General features: G+C 39.7%; 2 protein-coding genes across 14 annotated transcripts in view; one reads left to right on the top strand and one right to left on the bottom strand.

The window, feature by feature from the left end:
• Positions 1 to 15791, top strand: part of KIAA2026 (KIAA2026 ortholog) — an 89913-nt gene extending 74122 nt beyond the window's left edge. For 7 of the 13 annotated variants that reach the window (XR_001873710.1, XR_001873716.1, XR_001873715.1 and 4 more), the window contains one exon: positions 7694 to 8124. The gene's annotated coding sequence lies outside the window, so the exon portion shown is untranslated. Of the gene's footprint in view, positions 1 to 7693; positions 8125 to 11977; positions 12083 to 15722 lie in introns of those variants that run through there. The other 6 variants (XM_017808116.1, XM_017808117.1, XM_017808114.1 and 3 more) reach the window with 3 other exon arrangements.
• LOC108494047 (monocarboxylate transporter 2-like) lies at positions 3854 to 8857 on the bottom strand. The gene is given in 3 exon segments (XM_017808121.1): positions 3854 to 4080; positions 5952 to 6758; positions 7880 to 8857. Coding segments are annotated over 3 exon segments (1239 nt in total). The 5' UTR covers positions 8085 to 8857.
• Positions 15792 to 22676: the final 6885 nt, after the last annotated feature.

Raw genomic sequence — 22676 nt, 5'->3', positions numbered from 1 at the left:
GGCCTGATGGGATTCATCCAAGAATCCCTGAGGAGCTAACTGATGTCACTGCAAAACCTCTCTCAGTGATTTTCAGGTGGTCTTGGGAATCTGGAGAGGTCCTAGCTGACTGGTCCCAATTTTCAAGAATGGCAAGAAGGAGGACCCTGGAACTACAGGCTTGTCAGTCTCACTTCAGTATGGAGATTATTCTGGGCGGTATTGAAAAACACCTGGAGGACAATGCAGTCATTGGTCACAGCCAGCACAGCTTTGTGAGGGAAAGTCCTGCTTGTCACACCTGATTTCCTTCTATGACAAGGTAGCCTCCTTGATTTAGGAAATCCATTAGATGTAATATTTTCAGACTTCAGCAAAGCTTTTGATACTTTTCAGTAACAAAATTCTCGCTAGTGGAGAGTAGTAGGATACTACTCTCACAGTACCCTTCTGGACAAAATGTCCAGCACACATCTGGATAACTGTGATGGGTGAGCAACTGGCTCACAGGTTGGGCACAGAGAGTTATAGTGAATGGAGTAACAACATCAGACCAGCATTCAGTCATTAGTGGGGTTCCACAGGGCTCCATCTTGGGTCCCGTGCTGTTCAACATCTTCATTAATGATGTGGACACAGGACTTGAAGGAATAATAAGTAAGTTTGCCAATGACACTGAACTGGGAGGAGCTGTTAATTCCCTGCCCTGCAGAGAGACCTTGACAAATTAGAGGACTGGGCAGTCATGAACTATATGAAGTTTAACAAGGGAAAGTGCTGGATTCTGCACCTGGGATGGGGCAACTCTGGAAGTGTGTATAGACTGGGGAACGAGAGGCTGGAGAGCAGCTCTGCAGAAAGGGACCTGGGGGTCCTGATCAATGGCAAGTTGAATCTGAGTCAGCAGTGCCCTGGCAGCCAGGAGGGCCAATCCTGTCCTCGGGGGCATCAGGCAAAGCATCGCCAGCCAGTCTGCTCTGCTCTGCACTGGGGCGGCCTCACCTTGAATATTGTGTGCAGTTTGGGACACCACAATACAAGAAAGATATTGAGCTCTTAGAGAGCATCCAAAGGAGGACAATGAAGATGGTGAAGGGCCTTGAAGGGAAGCTGTATGAGGAGTGGCTGAGGTCACTTGGTGTGTTCAGCCTGAAGAAGAGGAGACTGAAGGGAGACCTCATTCTGGTCTTCAAGATCCTCACAAGGGGAGGTGAAGGGGCAAGTACCGATCTCTTCACTCTCGTGACCAGTGACAGGACCTGAGGGATTGGCCTGAAGTTGCATCAGGGCAGGTTTAGTTTTACATCAAGAAAAAGATTCATCACCCAGAGGGTGTTTGGGCACTGGAACAGGCTTCCCAAGGATGTGGTCACAGTACCAAGCCTGGCAGAGTTCAAGAAGCATTTTGACAATGGTCTCAGGCACATGGTGTGACTCTTGGGGTGTCCTATGCAGGGCCAGGAGTTGGACTCAGTGATCCTGATGGGTCCCTTCCAACTCAGCATTTTCTGTGATTCTATGATTCTACTACTTCTGTGCCATTAAACACATACATAGCCATCAAATGACAGAGTGTCCAGGTGACTAATTCTATTCTGTGCATTTAGCCAAGAAAATAAGAGTATGACTTTTCATTTCTCACAAGATCCTGTTCAGGCTAGTGGGAAATGGGGAAATCTCCAGCCCCAGCCCTGACAGAGTCAGTTCTGGACTCAGACCAAGATACTCGGGACTTCACCCTGTCAGGCCATAAAAGCCCCAAGGATGGCATCAACCCAACTGCCCTGGACCACATCCCCACCATTGGGCTGCCCTCACAGCTTCAGCCTGAGCTCCTCATGTTTCCACTTGTGCTGCTGTCTCACCCTCACACCAAGCACCACTGTGAACGGCCCACCTGCATCTCCTTTGTCTCTCCTGGTGCCTGATTGCTGTTTGGTGCCTCCAGAGCCACCACTCCCCCCTGGCTGAACCAGCCCCAGTTGCACAGCCTCTCAGTGATCCTCTGCTGAACTCAGTTGTGTTTGTCAACTCCTTTACTGTATTCTAAAATACATGCACAACTGTGGAGCAGAGCACAGCATGCCACTAAGTGTCTTCTTTATTGCCCATGTCTGATGTCAGGACATGTCAAAATAAATCAGTGACAGGACTTGTAAATAAAATACAGAATTTTAACAAAAAGGCAGAGGTAGAAACTACGTCTATTAAACATATCCCCATTTGTCCTGCCTCCAATAACCCTTCCTTTCACTTTATAAAATGAAGAGTTATTTTAAATATTGGAACCCTGCAGAAGACTGAAGACTAATACTTCTAGAAAAATCCAAGTTTTTCCATTGACAAGTTTGAAAAGTAGTTTTTCAGGACTGTGCTACAACACGCCCAGTTGTGTTCCTTCCAGTCTACATTCTGCAATCAAGCCCTCACAGGTAGTTGATTTATTAGTGGCTCAGCTGATTTCGTGTAAGTTAAATTAAGTTTTTGAAATACTGATTATTCTATGAGACAAGAAGTAATTATTTTAGAGGAGTGATTTATGTTAAACTTCCCAGAGGAAGCCATGGTAAAAATTTCATAAAAAGTTCATAAGTAGGGCAGCTATGATAATCATGATAATTTGGGAACTTTAAAGTGCTATTTTTTTTTCTTTTACTGTTTTTTCTAAATGTGATCCAGCCCTTCCTCCCTTCTTTTAAGTTCTCTCTTCCCACTGATAAAATAAAAGTTATGTGGATACAGACTCTCTTTCATTCTCAGAGTATTTACTCAAAGTATTTGTCTCAGGATAGTTGGAATGTGGGACTAAAGGGAAGTCAACTAGTCCATCATACTACTTAGAAGTGCAATCAAATATATTTAGATTCTTGCTCATGTCTTACCTATTCTCTGATATCTCTCTGTTTTCGTATTCTCCCTGTAGTCTGCTTCCATGCTTAACAGGCTACAATGTCTTTTTATGTCAGCCTATTATGGATTTGAAGGCTGTTCTTGTGCCCTGTAAATACTTTTGTCTTCTAAACCAGAAAAACTTTATTTCTTACACTTTTCCCTTAGGTTGTGTTTTCTTAATTTTCTCATTTTTTTCCACTTAATTCTTTGCAACTTACATACTTCTTCCAGTTAAAGCCTTACAAGCATCATTATCTCTTCTATCTTACCAATAACACAGAACATTTAGTACTTTTAATGCAAGGTTGCATTTGGGATTCTTACTCATTTTGAAGGCCACCATAGCCATAGGTCTTCTTCTACTATTCATCAATCCTTCTTCATTTTATGTGGATGTATTTTGCTTTTTACTTCTGATATTTAATACTGTATTTCTCTCTACTGTTTTCTATCACGTATGTACCTTTTCCCATTTATCAGGTTTATTTATTTATCTGATTCCAGCCCTGCTCTGTAGAGTACCTGCAAATCTTTAGCTCAAAACTCTATTCGGGTACTCATGCTTTCACATCCAACTTGTTTACTGAAAATATTGAACACTGCTTCCCCAAGCTAAACATCTGTGAGGTGATGCCTCTTCCTGTTTGATAGTGACAGCTGCAGTCTGCATTTGGGAGTAGAGTTTCTATCTGCTGCGTACACACTTCATGGCAATTTAATTTAGACCACAGTTTCCCTAATTCACTTAGCATGGCCCTGTGGGACTGTACTGAAGACTTGTATAGTCGAAATGCAACTTCAGCATCAAAATAATATGATAATGGTTACTGCTTTAGTTTGCTTGTGAACTACTTACTTTCTTCCTTAGTTTCAAACATTCCTACCCAAAACTTCTGTTGTTTTGTAAATCCTACTAATAGGGAATTTGGCTAAAATAAAACACTTCTATGTGTCCTGAAATGCTGTCCGAGGTCCAGTGTAGTTACACCACTACATTGTGTTCTCAATAGCTTCTGTTGTTGTGTTTCAGGAGATGGAGGGAAGGGTAGGATAATGTTGACTTTTCTGGTTTAGTACTAGTCTGGCTTTCTCTTTCTTTTCTCTGTTGGAGTTGATCTAAAGTAACTAAAAATCCAGCTGATAGGATGAGAGTGGCTCCTGCCATGTAGAAGCCTGCTCTGTAGTCTCCAGCCATGTCCACAATCAGACCTAGAGAGAAACAAGTGACAGAAATGTGATTGATGGAAAACAGGCTAATGTGAATTAGCTCAACAGTGTGAACATATCCTCTCACAAAGTCAGTGTGCTGGCTACGTACCTGTCTTGCAGCTTTCTACATCATAAGCACATGTAACATCACTCTATTATAGCATTTTAAAATTTGAAACACAATTCACATCCCATTGTTTTGTATGTTGCTACTGAAACAATATGATACACAGTTTGAAGCACTTTCCAACCTAAAGTGTGGCAGACAGTGAAGATACTGGCAGAAAAAAACCCCAGACAACGCAGCTGTGTATCTGAGTAGCCCCATGTTCTGTGGTGTAGCTGTCATCAGTTGCTGTAATTTGGACCATAACTGTACAGCACAAGAGAATTTAAAGAAGGAAAGGAGATTTGTCTGCGGAAGACATAGTTGGTTAATTTGTCTGATGTATAACAGGCTTCCATTTCATCATTTTACAAGGAGTCACAGATGTTAACAAAAAGACCTTGGTTTTCAAGAAGCTTTAAATCAACCAAAATACATAATGCCATTTTGTTCTGTACTGAGAAATCACTAGTATAGTAGTAGTAGTAGTACTGCAGCAGCATATCAGCTGCTCTGTGGGTGTGATGGCATATTCCTTTGTGGGCTGATGAAAACTGCTTGCTTGTGGAAGGCTTGTTCACATTTAGTGTAGTCTCTAGCCCACCCTCTAACCTGACATCAGCCCTATGTAGTCAAAGGAACTCTGAATTTAAATCTTTTAGATTTTATTCTCAGAGTGGGAGAGGAGAGCTTGAGAAGCACTTAGGGTTCCCTGCTCTTCCATACTTTCTTTGTAGATTATTATGTGTACACAAATGGTATTACTACATACAGTAATTGCAGATTACTATATGTACACAAACTGATCCCCAGATAATCAGTGCTACTGACCAGCCACTGTATAAATGTCTTGCTACCTTTGTATTATTTTCAGATCTTTCCAACACACTTTTGATACTGTTCTGTCTCAAACTCTCTATAGATCTTCCTGGTTCCTATATCTTCAAAAGTAAATTAAAATGTTCCAGTATTCAGTCTGACCCATTTGCAATCTATTAGTGATGCCATTACCACAGAAGTCACTGTCGTGCATGAGCAGTGGTCTTTGAATGAGGACTCTGTGTGCATTTACTAGTCACATTGGTCATTTTTCTGCCATATCACTTTGTAAAGTCCCTACAGCTTGCAGTTCATTTGCCGTGCATTTTTCCAAGATGATTATACTTTGTTGCCAGTCCATAAATCCATGTGCTGTCTCATTGTCTTCTCTCTCTTCCCACTGTTCTTATGTGCTGCCTCACCCATTTATTATATTGGTTGTCTCAAATGCTGTCTAAAAACAGCAGGCATCTCTGTGAATATTTCCTTGAGGTTTGCATAGCCTAATGTTCAATTTGAACTTCTATAGGAAACCTTCCAACAATACCAGCATTTGTGCAACATCTCTAGTCTCAAATTTCAGTTTCTTCTCTGAAAATATGAGTCTGCTGCTTGTCCTAACGGCACACTTTCATAGCAAGAGAGTGGGAGGCCACCAAGTGGCATTCTGTGGGAAGCAGGAACACCACCAAGTGAACCCTGCCATTCATCCCTGCTTTCATATTGAACAGGTATCTCTAAAATCACAGAGAAGAGAGGGAACAGTGTATTTTCGAGAGGATTTAAACCAACCATTTGTTTTTTATACTTCTTGGCTTACATACGCCCGAGGTAAGAAAGGGGGAAATTCGGGTGCAGATCCAGATCTTTTCAGTTTGGGTTACCACTCCCCTTTCTTCTTGTAAACTTTGTAAACTGTGTTTGGCAGAGTATCATCTTAACTTACCTGCAAGAGGGGGCCCCACAAAACCTCCAGAGCTTCGAATGAGCATGAAAAGCCCTAAAGCACTGTCAAATTCTGGCATGCCTACAACATCTGCCAGCACTGTAATGTGAATGGCGACTGTCGTACCAAAGAAGAATCCATAGAAGCCAGTGAATATTGCCAAGGAAACATAATTGTTAGCCAGTGGCAACAGCATCAGGGAAGTACTGATCAGTGTAATTGTCATCACCAGCAAATGAATGGTTTTGGTAACGTGGAGATTGGCATACCAGCCACACAGCAGTCTGCCTGCAAAGTCCACCATAGCCAAAATGGATAGGAGTGATGCAGTCCATGATTCATCTATTCCCAGGCTGTAGCTAAATGGAACTAAAAATAACGGAGGAACAAAAAAACTCATAGCAGCTAATATGCCAAAAATGGCATAAAGTACAAACTCTGGTCGCTTCAGAAGCATCCAATTGAAGGTTTTGTGTGTGATAGGAGACTTATCTTCTTTGTCTATCCTGGATGCACTCTTGCCAGGTGGTGTTCGAGTTTTGGAATGGTGAGCCTCAAGGAGGCAGCTGCTTGCCAGGGGTCGCATCAGTGCTCCACCAATACAAATATTGAGTTGGATGCCACCTATGATCAAGAGGGCACCTTTCCATCCATATTGACTAATCAACCACTGGAAAAACGGTCCAAATGTGAATGCAAAGGCACATTCTCCAGCGCTGGCAATAGCATTGGCCAAAGCCCTTTTCTTGGAGAAATAATGGCTAACAATGCTAATGGCTGGTGTCCATGAAAAGGAAATCCCAAGACCTGAAAAACAATAGAAATAGCACAGGTTAGACACTACTGAGTATTTTGTGAAGGAAATTAAAGCAGTCAGTGCTCCTCTATTTGCAAAGTTAAAAAGTGTAGAAGTTAAACATTTTTGTTCCTAGCAGCAGCATGAGCTTAGCTGTACTACCTGTAGGAGTAAATTTGTCACATATTCTGTAAGAGTAAGTCATATATATTCAAGCAAAAAAGTAGGATCATGAAGTTCTTACTTAAATAAATAGATAAAAGAAGTTGGTTTGACAGCTTTGGCACTGCGTGAGAAATCACATGGTCATGTGGTTGAAGCTAGACAGATCTGAGTGTCTATACTGTCTGAATTAAGGCTGGCACTAGATGAGTTAAACTGAGCTGTGCTGAACTGTGCTCAGGGTAGCAAGTGAGGCAGGACATGAAGAAAGCTGGTATATTACCTCTATCTGCTCTTCATTTTCTTGCCGGACTTCTTTGAGCAGACTTCAAACCTGCTCTAACTTAGAGTGATTTTAATGGCTCCCTAGATTATTTGGCAGCCCAGGACCGCCAAAGGGCTCAAATTCCAGACATTTTCCCAGGCATCCAGCATGGAATTTGAAATGGTTTATTTTATTCCCTGCCAGCTTTTCTTCCTGTTCCAGGAAAATCTGTTAATTGTTGGAAGCAACTTTCTGGCCTCTTTTCACTGGAGTAAAGGAAAGGATTGAAATCAAGTGAAAGTCTGGGCCTCTGTTCAAAACATAAGATAATGTTACAGAAAGAACAAAATTTGGGATCTTTGCGTTCTTGTACTCCAGTACTCTTTATGAAGGTTCTTTAAACCTTCACAAGGCTCTTGTCTCCAAGTGAAAAACAAAACATTTTTCATTTTGTGCTTGTATATAATTTGCAGGTGCAAATTACTAGCATCTAATTATTTACCTTCTTTGTCATTGCAGGTTTCCTGCACAAATTCTTATTTCCAGAGTGGGAAAGGCGGGAAGACACCTTTTAAGAGCATTGTTGGTTCTAGCTGCTCATGAAATCAAAATATACATCAGATTTCAAAACTCCTACCACTAGCACCCTCAGATAAGGGCTCTGAGTTGCTGCTGGAAGAAAGCCATAAAGCCATAAAGTCATACCCTGTAGGAAGCCAGTCGTTACATACATCCAGACCATGTTGAATCCAAAAAATCCCAGTGCCATTCCTGAAAAAGCCAGGAGTCCTCCAGTGATCACAACTGCCCGATGGGTGTATCGTGCACATAATGAACTGGCAACAGGGGCTGGATCAGCAGCAAAATTGGAGAAAGAAAAATACATTAGGAACATTAAGCTGATTGACATGACCAAATAATCAAATAAGTCAAATAAAGTACCCTTATAACTCTTGTCTCAAGCAGACTTAATTCTTCTGGATGGAGCAGGACATCAATTGCAATTTCAAACTTGGATCCTTACTGACAGGGAAATGACTGTCCCTGGCGGTCAGATTTTTAAATATATTCAAAATATGTAATCTTTTTTAAAGGGAAAGAGCATTTCAGTGCCTTCCTTGCAGGACAGTTCTACTGAATTTCATGTAAGGATATACAACTAGCAACGTGACAGAAACTAGTGTAGAATTTTAGCAGGAAGTGAAAACTCAATTTTATTATTGAGACTGTATTATTGATATGGTTGGCACGGAAACTTTCTGGAGGAAAATAACCTTTGTTAGTTTTGCAAAATCATATCTTTATGGAATTACAAAAGTTTATAAAGGACAAAAAATCAGTGTTTATTTTGTGGTTATGCTTTTTACAGGAAATTTGCAGTTCATTTCTTAAATCTTTATTTTAGGGGTACAGTTTCAGCAGAGTGCAGGGACTGTTCAGCACAAGGGCAAAAATGCAGTAGGTACAGATCTGACAGGGCAGCAACTGCTTTATCTCTATTCACTATCTAGAAGCACCTGAAATGTCAGGGATATTTTTGTTTAATTAAGGATCAGTTATATTGCCTCGCTGTTTTTCCACCAGCATCACAGAGATGAGGTCAAGGCCGTAAGACTTCTTTAAATAGCCTTGACCACTAGGGGACTCCCAAGTACCACCTGGCATCGGTGGGAACTGGAATTCAGTTAACGAGGACCATGCTTGGAAGTTGAAATAAGTAGGAAGACAATGAAGAGAGGGCAGTCAGTAAGGAAGGTTTCATAGTAGTTTGTAGGGGCAGGTTGTTCTAGGTTCACCTGTATTAGGATCAGAATTAAGAGAATTTGGTGGCTAGGATGAGTGAAATAAATCTGGCAGAGTATAATGGCTGCAAAATGTGCAGGATGTACATTGTCTGATAGCAGACAGACCTGGCAGAAGTTATACAAACCCCAGATGTCTCATCAGAATTTACAGCAAAAATATTATGATTTTATAAACATGTAAAAATTATACCAAAATTCAGTCACGGTCTCTAAGATGTAGTGGATGAGACATGATAAAGCAGATACAGTTGGAGAATCATACATTATGATGAGAAAAAAAAAAAAAAGAGAAAAGTAGACTCAGGATAACTTCCATGAAAGTGCTTTAAGACAAGAGAGAGATCTGCAGTTGGAGCAGAAATACTACCAAAATCCAATTTTTAAATAGTGAAAAAGGAGGATAGGCAGAAATTGAACATGGGGTAGAAGGAGAAGGAAAGAAGCTAACCACAGAACTAGAAATGGGAAAAATAGCTAGATTCCACAGTCTGGAAGGATAAAGAGTAACACACAGAAAACTTACAAGAAATGAAAAGGGATTATAATCACAGTGCAAAGAGAAAGGTGATGGGATGTGTACATCAGTACCAAGAGAAAGCCTGTGATTGTGGTGGGGAGAACCCTTGCTCTGGTAAACTGAACAGCCTGTTGCAAGTGCAAACCCTGGGAGTAGAAGCACATGCTCTCCTTCCATACAAGAACAGAGCTGATGTTGGAAGGATCCAGACAGGACAAAATAATAATTCAGTGATCATCCTTCATACTGAACCAAATGACACTGAAGGTTTCCCAGAAGAACACGATAAGAAAGACTAAGCCAGGCCCGGAAAGATGCTCAAAGAACTGGAGGTTCAGATGATCTTAAGCAGAAAGTCTTCTGGTCCCTGTAAATGAAGCAAAGGCAGGAGAAGATGAGGACAATTACATACTGACCTGAGACATTATAGACTGCTATACAGAGGGGTTTTGGAACATTTGGCCATCAAGCTGTATTCACTGAAAGAGGGTTGTTTTCATCTCAAAGGATGAAAAACAATTTCTGCTGAAAATTATAGCTGCCTTCTTGGAACTAGGCTGGTCTCAGACCTGGCTAGGCAAATACAGTTTTGCTGGTTTATATTTGATATTAGTAATATGCTCAATTCCTTGATACATTCCTATATAATGTAAATATGTGTTAAAACCAAAACAAAACCTAACTAAAACAGGACTTTGAGTTCTTCTAACCTTACGTTGTTTTTTTTTTCTTATTAAGTTTGTACGCTTGAATGACAAAATAGTATCACAGTAGGTCTGTGATAAGTCTAATTTGTAAACCAGATTGATAGATTTATTCATTTCTGTGGTCTGTGAAGCAAGTTTTTCAATTTTTTTTTTCAATTAATTATTTCTGTCACTGCAAAACAGGCATCAAGGATAGCAGTTTATGGAACTGATAAAATCTTTTCAACCCATGACTTGCTTTATCCTTTGACTGTGGATTATTCTTTGATTCTTCTGAATACATTTTTTAAAGAAAGATCAGTTGTTCATGATGTTTGGAAGTACTGCAATTCCAAGCGGTAATACTGATAGGTGTGGACTGAGTAGGATGCATATAATTATATAGTGTCTATGCAATGAAATGTCTTCACAAACAAAATTATGATAGCATTTATTATGTAAGGATATTTACCTATTACAACCATATACCTGTATGAGAATATGTAGAGCAGACTTCACAAATTCTGTACATTTCAAGCCTGCACATGTTTAGAATCATCATCATCATGTGAAGGATCATGCAGTTTACAAGGGCGCAAAGGACTCTCTTAACAACCAAGCTGAGTCAAATGCAGTATGTTTTCTATTTTCTTCCTTCATTTGGTGAGATATGGTATTTGGCCTGCTCCCATAGCTCATTGCCTTTGACTGGGATAGTTCACTCTCTCTTCCCCTACGCTCTGCTTGCATGATCTTGTCTTTCTTGTGCTCTGAGTGAACTGATTTTTTTTTTCTTTTTAACTCTGTGAGTTTTCTGTTAGATAAATGACTTGCAATCATTCTAAAGGGGTTAAAGGAGAGCCAGAACTGGCAATACATGCAAAGAAGGGGGATCTTGGCAAAGACAGAAAGGAGAAGTGTGAGAAGGCAGGACTGAGAATCATCATTTTGGTAGCAGATGGTTTATCTGATAGACAGGGTTACAGTCCTTAAGTTTAAAAGTACTTTGGAAAAGTGACAGTCGCTCTGAGATCAATGAACGTGCACAAACTGGTTTAAGAGCTTGATTCAACAAGCTCTGTGGTTATTAGAATTATTTCCAATTAGTTTAACTCAAAGCCTGTAGCAAAACTGAATCATGAGTTCAGGAACATGAAGTTCTTTATGGCAATCAGATTCCTGTGTATCTAGAGTGTCATTATTAACCAATTCCATATCTGAGGCAGCAAATGCTAATTTTCTGTAAGAAATTTTTCTGTATTTTCTGTAGACACAGAAGAAGAAAGTCTTGTCCTTACATATTTTTGGTTTGGGTTTTTCTTAAGGAAGCTTTTCAAACTTGTTTTAGTAGTTAATACATTAAAATGAAATGCTAGAGGAGCACTTCTACCTACCTCCTAAATGAAACATGGCAATAGTTACTGATGTGATCCAGGAAGTGGTGCTTGCAAGTCCATCAAAGTGCTCCTGGATTTCAACAAAGAACAGACCAAAAGTCTTGAGAACAGCAACAGTGAGGCCCATCACCATGAAGGCTGACACTACCACAACCCATCCATAGCCACCATCTGGTGGATTGCTGTCTTCAGCCTGCATCTTTTTTAATTCTCAGATCTTCTCTGGGCTTTGGGTTGGCTTTTGATTTTTTTTTTCCTGCAGTGGTAGTGATGGTGATGAGGATTTTTAACAGATCTGCAAATTGGTAGAAGGCTCATTGTTAAAGAAATGAATTAAAGTATTCTAGGAATGGCTTACACAGATTAATTACCAAATTAAAATACAATATGCATTACAGCAGTTTGACTGAAAATATTACCTGAGGAACTGATGCCCCAGGAGACAGAAGACTGAGTAAAGAAAGCAAAACAAAAGAAAACAAAAAGAAAGGAAAAATATTCAGGTATGGAGTGCAGGAAAAAGAAAAAGAAGCATGCATATGTGAACATAAGAGAGAAGACTATGAGAAAAGATGCAGATATGCAAATTTTCAAACACAGACCAGGGATCCTACCCTTTCTAGTAACTTCAAGAACCCTATCGCACCATTTTTCAAACCAATATATCATAGTAAACAGAAAATAAAATGCCTCATAGATTACCATACTTCCTAACATTCTCTGAGCATAGCAATCAATTTAATGAATTGTAAAGCCATCAAGGCAATTGTTTGTACCCATCAGCCTGTTTTCATAATTTTGTGTGTATAGATAAATCACTATTATATTTGCTAAGTTGCTTCTATGAGTGGTATTACTAGTGCAACAGAAGATGTTATAGAAAAAAGAAAATATTCCCAAGCTGAAAAGGACAGGAAATCAGTCTGTTTCAATATTCTGGGTATCCAATAAATGGAAATAAATGGAAGCTACTTCACTTATCTGGAAGTCTGAACCTAGTGGACTTTCCATTCCTGAGATGGCAGCCTCTCAGAGAAATACTTCACCTCCCATTTGGCAAATATGAAAATGACATTTAAAACCAAAAGAATTCCCATTGAAGGTATTCACTATGGGATTCTATCAATCTCGACACTTTCCATTTTTTAATAATTGCATAAGTTCCAGGAATACTGCAAACCTGTTTTTTATTGTTTGTGCTTTGTCACTAAAAATCCCATGTGAATTTGCGACTTTAACATGGGAATGTATAAACTTAAAAATTCTTGCTGTTGTAAGCAAATCTCTAATTCAGAACCATTACAATGTTATCTCAGTAATTCCAGTGACAACTGGTCTTCTCCCTGTGTAAAAAGATGTGTGTGATCTCGGAAATGGTATTCAGCATGAAACTTTGTGTTACTCTGGTCTCTGAGGAGTAAATCAGGGAACCAGTATGAGGTATGGTACTGGACATCTGAGGACTACCTGTACACTGTGAAACTTTGGAGCTTCCTGCCACATAAGACTGTGGATACTTGAACTTCACATGGAAATATTACATAAATATGTGCTGTACAAAACTATTGAGGATTAACAAATGTTTTAAAATGGCCCCTGACTCAGAAAGTGTCCAAGCTGCAGCTAGTCCAAATTCGGGAAGTATCACCTTATCCTTACTCTGTTCTTAATCTTAAAGATCCACTTTTGGCCTGAACCAATATAGCTGTGACTGACTTACAAGGAACACTGCGTAAGAATTTTAGGGTCCTCAGCATTTTAGCATTTATAAACATTATTGGCTCCTACACTGCTAAGCATTTTTGCCAAAATGGGGTGCATGCTTCCTTTTGAAGGCATCTTAATAGGCAAGAACATCTTATTAAACACATCATCAAAGAAGTGTATTTCCCCTTAGAAATTTTGTGACAAACTTGGAGTAATCATATAGTGCATGGTGGGCACAGGATCTGGCTGAGGCAGGGAAACATTCATTTTTCTGGTTTCTTCATGGACACTAAATTCTGGGCAGGCATATTGTACAAAATGCAGAAGACCAAGAAGAGATGACACTTCTCTCTTGGAGGGAGAATGGGAGCTTGAGATTGCCGGATGTACTATCCTTAAAATTATCTTCCCTGTGTGCAGCTGGGAAAAATGAGTATTAGGGAAATCCATACCAGTAGAAATTATACAGTACAAAGCAGCAGTCACTAGTCTTGTGATTTGCTTCACTGATTTATATGATCTCAAGAGGACCTAAATCACTTTAGCAGGGTGGGAGAAAGAATCCATCAGAGCCTTTTAGATGTCAGAAGCAAAATCATTCTGCTGACATGTCTGGACTAACATGTGGCACCGGACATAGTTAGCCAGACAGAGTAATCAGTTGCACAACAACTCAGACAACATCCTGAAAAATCTTAGAACAGCCACAAGAGAGGGAGGACTGCCCTGTGGTTGAGGTCTATATAAAGGAAACTGGTTTTCATTCCCACAGTTTCTGGGTGACCTTAAGCAAGTTGTTTGATCTTGCTGTGCCTGTTTTCTCAGTTGGCAAATGCAGCTAATACTTCCAAAGGTCATAAATTTTGTAAGGTTAAAACTGTTAATACTCATATTAGTACTCAGATACTATGAGAAAATACAGAATCTAGATCAAGCTGTAGCCATGTTTTCTGATATTGCTGGGTTCAAGTACCATGGTCATAATTTTGTTTGAGGCCTTGAAGAACATAAAAAAGATGCAAGACTTAAGCTAAATGAGCCTGCCTAGGCAGAGAGATACTGATATTCCTGTATTCTGCATGGGCATGCCTGGGCAAGGGATTATGATTTGTGCCACAAGACAGATAGGAGAAATCCTGCTACTTACCAGGCAGCACCCAGGCTAAAACAGGCATGATAAAATCTACTACTTCCTGACACCACCCAGCACCCTTCACCTTCATTAGGCAAACTCTGCTCCAGGAGGAATATAAATCAGGCCCTACTGCTCACAAAACTTAGATGAACAGCATTTTTCCTTACAACAAATATATCTTTTATGTCACAGCTCAGAATGCAGCCCTCAGAGTCCCTTTTAATGATCACAGTGGTACATGTAACTCCAAATGAAATTCCTGTTTCAGTTGCATGATTAATGTAGTTATCTCCAACAGCCCTATGGATTTGAAAGCAGTGCAGCTACATACTGTTGGGAAGGGTTGGAATGCCTGAACAGGGTAGAAGAAAGTATAGATGTTGCAATGGGTGAACATGCTTCTGACACCATGCTTTGCTTTCTTCCTCCTTCACTTGCAAGAGAAAGTTTATTACAAGATGATGTAGTTCCAAAAAACGTAAGCTGAAAAAACCCACACAGGATTTCATTTTGCTCTTAGCTATTGAATAATGGTAAACAGTAAGGTTTTAGTATCTTCAGTTTCTCATCTTCTCCCTGAAACTAGTCTTTTAAAAGAAAGGAGAAAAAACCTGAAGGGAAAGTCCTCTTTCTGTTGTGCCAACACACAAGATTCCTCAAAGAATATAAAGCCATGTCTGGAAGACTCATCACTCTGGGATCCCACTGACTCCTACCTCCAAGATTTCTCATGGCAGCTGGAGTGGATGCCCTGTGAGACAGGGGCTTCAATCAGGAAAGCCACAAGGCTGTCATCTGTGCTTGGTGTGTTCATCAGCAGGAGCAGACAGCTCTGCTAGTAGTATCATTATCCTTACAGCAAAATTTGCCAGCAAGAACACACAGGCAGGAGTGCAACCTTTATCTTTGCAGCTGAATAGCTAGAGAGGTACTTTCTGAGACACTGCAGGTGTTCCTCTATTCATGCTCTACAAGTTCTCCAAGCTGCTTCTGCTTTTATTCATGTCATTGACTCAAAAGGCTTATCAAACAATAATAAAAATAAATTATAAAACGCTTATCTGACTGCTTGCATTTGAGGGTGCCATATAAACTTGTGAAGACTGATACTTGTTTTACCTGGTTATCTTGTTCCATGTTCTAATTCACTTTTTACAAAAGAGCAAATGAGTTGAATACATTTGCTGCACATTGCAGAACAACTGAGTGGTGGAATCAATGTTGGTATGAATCCTAATCTTCTTGTTTTCATGCAATTCATATATAAAACTCCCCAGATAACTGTATTCACTCTCTCTTAGAGGCTGAGTGGACTCCTTGTGAGCTGATGATACGTTACAGAAATAGGTTCCCCAGGAAGACAAAAAAGGCAAGTATTAAATTTTTCCACACTTAGATAAAGAAATGTTATTCATAAGTGGAGGTTTGATTTGAGTTTCCAGTACAAGTATAGTACTTTACCTTTGACTCAGACTTAGCAAAAAAAAGAGAAAAGCAAGAAAAACATACTTGATGTACACAGAGGTACAACTACTTTTTACCAAAAGCTGATACCTTGAAACAGGAATTACAAAAAACTAAATACAAAGTAGATCTTTAATAAATTGTCAGCAGATTAACAAATATAATCTTGTCTTAATTGTTGTATTAGAAGAAATAAGAAAGTCAATTGTAAATTATGCTGAAACTTCCTCCGTATGTGCCTTTATACACTAGCAAGGAACAGGTACTTACTGTGTTTGTCACACTCAGATACCTTATGGTCTTCATAACACTCAGATTGGCTCTGCTGATGCTCACTGGCCACTACAGCTTGATATACAATAGAGCTGTGCTAGTTACTGCTCTTGAGATACAAGTTCAGGAGGAACTCTTAATTAAATTCTCCTTTCTAACTTCATAACATCATAACATCATTTTAGAAGTAATCAGTCTAATAAATATGATCTATAACACAGTTTATTGACAGAGCATATCGGGAGGAAAAGAGGGCCTGAATGCTCTGAGCAATCAGTTTGAAGTAACAAAAATCAAATATAGTATCAAGAAATTACCTTATTCAGGCAACCAAGGCTTGTAGGGTATATGAAGCTTTTCTTTCACCTTCCTTCACCTTCCAGTTGTATGTAAGTTCTTGAGTTGTACTGCAAACCACCAGGTCATCTTTCTCATCTGAACAACCATCGGGCTATCTGAATAAACCGATCTGTCTCATTCAGGATGTGTAAGGCATCAGATTTTATACAAATCCCCTCCTCCTCTCCTCAAAAGTCATTTGACTCCACCTACACTCAGAAAAACAAAGTTCTGTTCTGAGTAGAGATCAGAGAAATAAAAATCAGGAGTGGATGGAGGAAACAAGAGGAGGAAGGCAAATTTTGTAATATATCTGCACTGTATTTGTACTAGCCTGGGACTGCTGTCCACAGTTTTTATTGAACTCAACTATTGGACCAACCGGAAAGTTCAGATGTGTCATTTGACTTCAAACTCCCTGTTGTTCTGTGGCATTTACTGCCAATGTTTATTGAAATTTGAAATTCATTTGTAGCTTCTCTATGGTTGTGTTGTTGGGCAGATGTTGGCTTCAGCTGAGCATCACATACCCTGCAGCAACTACAGAAATTATAGGAAGCTTGAATATGCTCTCCAGGATCCAAGCCTGATACATACACATTCACAACCTTTCATCAAACCAGAGCAGTCCCTTTGCTGTGTAATTTAAGGGCCCACAATTCCTTATATACTGCTGGATCTCGGAAAGCTTTTCTCTCCCTGCTCTCACTGCTAGTTTATTGTAACTGATTCTGCTTCCCAGCAATTTGTCTTGCACTAAAGTTGTGGTGGCTATAGCCTGCTATTGTGGTAGTTGCGGGGGGAGCATGGTGGGTTGTTGCAGTAGCTTCTTTGTTTTTGTAATCTTTTTATTTACATGTTTGTGTGCTTACTTCATGACTTGATCAGTAATCTGTGTAGTTAGTGTGTGCTAAGGGGAAGAATAAATATACAGTCAGTTGACCTGTGTAACTAAGAAGCAGATATATTTCATATTTTTGGCATATTTGAAGTGGGAAGTCAGTAAGTTTCTGTGGTGACATTCTAATTTTCTTTTGCTGGAAGAATTCTCTAGGACTGTTTTGTAGGGCTGTAGAAGTCAAAAGCATGGAAAAGAAAAATTATAGGGTAGTTTTTGAAGTGTATTAAGTGCACATTGCTGATAGAAAAGTTGCTGCCACTCCTACTTCACCTTCCTGCTACCAGGTGGGCTTTCATGCAGTGAACCTGACTGGTGAACTGACCCTGCTGATCACTACCCTGGGGCAGCTTCTCCATGTGGAGAAACACATTGTGTGCTTTCACAATGCAGAAAGCAGAAAAATGTGGCCAGGAATGAAACTGGGCAGATAAGACTGCTTAATCCAGAGGAGAAATTCACCTGGCAGCTGTATACAAATAGTGTATCCATGTGTACGGTGAAGCTGTCAGCCTAAAAACCCTCCCTTATAGAAAAGGAAAGGCAGGTGACTCCAGTGGTGGTAATGAGGAACAGTAGCTGAATTGTGGATGTCCTTCGTGACAAAGTGCCAGAGTAACTTTTCAGCATTACACCTCTCAGGTCTTTGTTCTTCCTTCCTCACACACTGGAGAGAGTTATGTGCTATGTTGCTGCATTGCATCTGTCTGAGCAACCTGCGAGTCTCTAAGCTGAAAGATGTCTTTATGCTGGATTTTCTTACATAAAAGAGTATATATATATGTATTCTGACACATATATACTGGACTGGGAGGTCAGGTCCTTTCACAGGCTTATTTTCCCTCCTAACTCTATAGGTCTGTGCTACCTTCCAGAGCCCCATGTAAAAAAAAAATAAACTGTAGCAACCGCATCTGCAGAGATGGATGACACTAGGCTATATTGTCCAGACAGATATGCATAGGACGGTGACCATGATACACTCTGATAAACAAGACTACATTTCTTACACAACCAGGGCTGTGAACCAGATGGAGCAAACAGCAATCCAGATGGATCATAGCAGAGCTGAAGCCTCTATGGATAATCTGGGCCCCAGTGTTGTACCACTCTCACTGCGATTTTTCCCTCTCGTAATATTCAAATTGAATTTTCCTTGCTGTAGCTTATGACTTTGACCCTTTGTCATTTCCTTGTGCTACTTAATGGAAAGCAAGAGACTTACTATTAGAACAAAATTGGCAGTGGTTTAAACAGAAGCTGACTATATGTGTGTTTTTGAAATGCCTTTTTCTCAATATTATCAAAACTGAAGTTAGTGATTGTGTTCTCTACTGCTGTAAATTATTTTATCTCCATGGATTTCAAAGTTATTTCACCCCTTTCACCACCAGAGAATTTCTTGACTGATTTCCAACTGGAATAGGGCTGCTTTTAAAGAAGATACAATATATCTATCTATTGCCTGTTTATTATTATTATTGCAGTATATATAAAATATGGGAAATAAGTCTCTCAAGTGTAGTTCTTATTTAAATATACTGCACAAATGTAAAAAGCCAGTCTGGCACAAATACACACATAAACCTGGCAGAGTCTCCTTGCAGTCATCTGTGCTCAAATGGAAGGACAAAGAGCTTATGAAACCATGCCTCCTGCATTCATCAGTCCTTGGTGGTGATCATGCTTGTCCGCCTACCTGGAACTACCAGCTCTTATCACATACATCCTTCTTTTTTTTTTTTTAATGACCAAAGCCTTCTGATAGCATTAATAAACAGATAATAAGGCAAGATAAAATTTGACAGGTAACAGGATTTGTCAACTAAGAGAACATTGATTGAAATGACTGAAACAAAATTACCGGTTTGATGTAATATGGGTAGCCTGAACATGAATTGTCTGAGGACCGTGTGCAGGAGAGATAGAATGGGAAAGGAGTGGGAAACTATTATGAAAAAATAAACAGGCTGACATTACTGCCAAGATAGCTGATATGGAATGCTAAACAAACTTGGGTAAGAAATGTGGGTCTGTGTAGAGGGACTTGAGGTCTTGTAGGAAAAAGAGAGATTAATCTTGATGTGATTAGAAAAGGAGAACCAGGATGGTGGTTCAGTTGCATAAAGTTAGGCTGATGAAGGAGGGATTTCTTTGCTTGTGTTTTGTGGAAATACGATAGCTGGCAGTGATAGCTGGCAGATATCAGAGGGGCTAAAGAGCAGAAAGAGGTAGCAATCAAGCAAGTGAGTGATTAGGGTTTGGCAGAAGCTGTCAGACTGTAAAAAGTGAGATATTTAATAGATAAAGGAAGAATAAATGGCTTATATTTGGACTGGGTTCTGGTTATCCTATTATCAGTTTAACAAATTCTTATTAGTTTAAGATTGACTGGACCTTTCCAAGCTGAAGGCGAATGAAGAAAAAGCCTTCTGTCCTGAAATCACAGTAAGGTGTGCTGATTGCCTCCCTGCCCCCTCTCCAGGTTAACATCAATCCCTGACCTCCGACCTCCATTTAATAACAAAGGGAATGCTGAGCCGGCAGGGAAAGGGGGCAGAGCATTCAGAAGAAAGAGGGTGACATAGAACCCGAATTGGCTGCGAAGGCAGCATATGTCTATCTGAACAAAGTTTGTTAGTTTTGTTTTTCGACAAGAAATAATCAGTTCATATTTTCTGTGTAATTCTTGGTTGTGATTATAGCTCCCAATACAAAATAACAAGGTCAGAAGGAGAGGGAGCACAGAAAATGAGTATTGCTAAACAGGAAAGAGGGAAAAGCACTGCTTAAGTTTATCAAAACAGCATGTCTGATGCAAACAGTCTCTCTGTGCCCTATCAATCTCGAATCTGTGGGTGGTTCTTCTTCCTCTTCCAGTTCTGAAATGAGTGACCAGGGTTTAATCATTCTGCTTTAATTACAGGATGAAGGTGAAAATGCCCAATTCTTGGGTATGTCTGGAGTGTCAATGAGGCATTTCCTGTCCTTGTACCTTAGGTAAGAGATGGATGTGTTTGGCTAAATAAGCCCTAAATGTCCTGTGGTTGATGTCTGGGAAGGATTTTTATAAGGATTCAGGTGAGAGCAGAGACATCAAGGGATAAAAGCTCATTAGGCTCCCTGTGCTATTTTCTTAAACTAGATTACCACATGCAATGCCACAATACAGATGCCATATTGTGGAGTTAAGATAAAGTGAGGCAACAAAGTCCAAGAAGAAATGCAAACTTGCTTGATAGCATGAGTGTGCCTGCACAGAAGAGTTCTCCGAGCGAACAGCTGCTTGTATCTTAACTGAATACAGGCTACACAAAGCTGTCCTGTATTTTTATAACAGTGGATTCTTGCACTGAGGTCTTTCAATACTCCTCCTGATTTCATTTGTAAGACTAGGATAGCGACAGATAATGAAGAATACCTGTTGACTCAGAGCAATACTGAATGCTTACCAAGTTTTCAAGGCAAACATTTCCAAGCTTGTAGTACACAGAATGAGAGCTGGGCCACAGTTAAGGCATGGGAACTGGACTGTTGGTAGTAATGACAAAAAAAACACTTTGAAGACAGGGTAGAAAATTGGTTCAATATGAGTTTCCAGTTACAACACTGTGGCTATAGGAGTGAAGTGACTGACGGGTATATGATTGAAGAGATGACAGATCTCTGCCTGAGGCAGGAGTGAAGATCTAGCTCCACTGCAGTAGGAAGGCTCAGATGCTCGGTGGTCCATCATCACCTTCAGTGCAGGCAAGCAAGATTTTCAAGGTGTTCATAGGAAAGGCTGATACACTACGCCCTGGAAACTCAGGATGTAAAATCTGGTTTCTTCTCTTCACAGGGTTTCTTGCTTCCTGCTGAACTCAAATTTCACCAAGAGCTTGTCTGTTAGAGAGGCTATGGGCCACTGAATGAGTGGCTGGAACATGCTGCACTGACAGAAAGATTCCAGAGAAAGCTGGAGAGTACTGTTGCTTCAAAACTGTAGCAGCATGCTTATGTTAAAGGAAATAAATAGCTCTATCTCCCTGCAGTGTAGCAATTATTTTACCTTTGTATTTGGCACTGGTGTAGACACTGGAATACTACACGTCATTTTGGTTTAGCAATGCAGAAGAGTTACAGAAAAACTAGAAATCATCAGAATGGTTACTAGGAGGATGAATGGACTGGAAAAGTAACAGTTTATGAAGTTCAGGCTTGAAGATGAATGTAAGAGCAGTCTTGATCATGATGTATTAATACCTACACCAGACCAGAAATCTTCTAACAAAGGGATTTTCAATTTACCAGTCAATGATGTAAGAGGATTCAACGGATGGAAAACTGAAACTACAAAATTAGTACCACAAATAAGTCAAATTTGAATGAGAACAATTTGAACGAGAACAATTTGCAAATTATTTGGTGCATGCTTCATCACTGTTTATTTTTAATCGAAATTAAATGCTTTCTGAAGATATTGTTCTAGTTCTTACCCTAAATAGCTGATTGTGGTTTCAACATATAAACACATTTGTATTTTTCTGTTAAGCAAGAATGTTAACCTGCTATCGCTTAACTTGGTTTTGCTACTAAATTAGAAAACAAACCAGGCCCATAGTTCCTGTGGATGAGGAATTGCCTTTTAACTTTTTCTGCTTAAAACAAGGTTTACAAGTATAATTTATGCTCAGTGAACAAGGGATTTTCCTCTTTTATGAGCTGACAAAATGAACCACCTTGGATTGGAAGACATGAGGTTAAACATCAGTCTTTTTGACATAAAGTCAAACTGAATTTATGCTGAATAATTTGTTTGGAAATTAGATCCAATTATCTTAAATTGGTCATTCCAGACTAACAGAGCAATAAAGGGCACTGTGTTGATGTATTTGACCCTGCTGTCCCAGTCATGTCAAAACATGTATGCACTATAATTCCAGCTTAATTCATATCACACAGTGCCCTCCCAAATGCTGTGCTCAGAACAGATGATAAAAGGGCTGTCGGTATTACAAACATCAGAAGTCTTTCTGATCTAAAGCAGAAGATTACTTCTGAATTTTGAGTTGACAGAATATTATAAGTTGTTTTGACCTGTAGAGTATGACTGTCACCAAAATCAGTTTAGTCAGGTCTTTTTCTTAAGTGAGGGAGGGTTTAATTTTCAAATGTTGCCCAAAGAATTAAAGGAGAAAGACCACTAAGAAAAGGATGGAATTATTCTACAGTTCCAATCCTCAAGTAAACATAGAGCCAAAAGAAAGAAAAGATATGTAGCTCCTATTTTCTCAAGTTG

The sequence above is a fragment of the Lepidothrix coronata genome, unplaced genomic scaffold (genome assembly GCF_001604755.1).
Source record: "Lepidothrix coronata isolate B3197 unplaced genomic scaffold, Lepidothrix_coronata-1.0 Scaffold22, whole genome shotgun sequence".
Lineage (NCBI taxonomy): Eukaryota > Metazoa > Chordata > Aves > Passeriformes > Pipridae > Lepidothrix > Lepidothrix coronata.
Note: the sequence above shows the minus strand (reverse complement) of the source record. Positions and strands in the feature narration are given on the sequence as shown.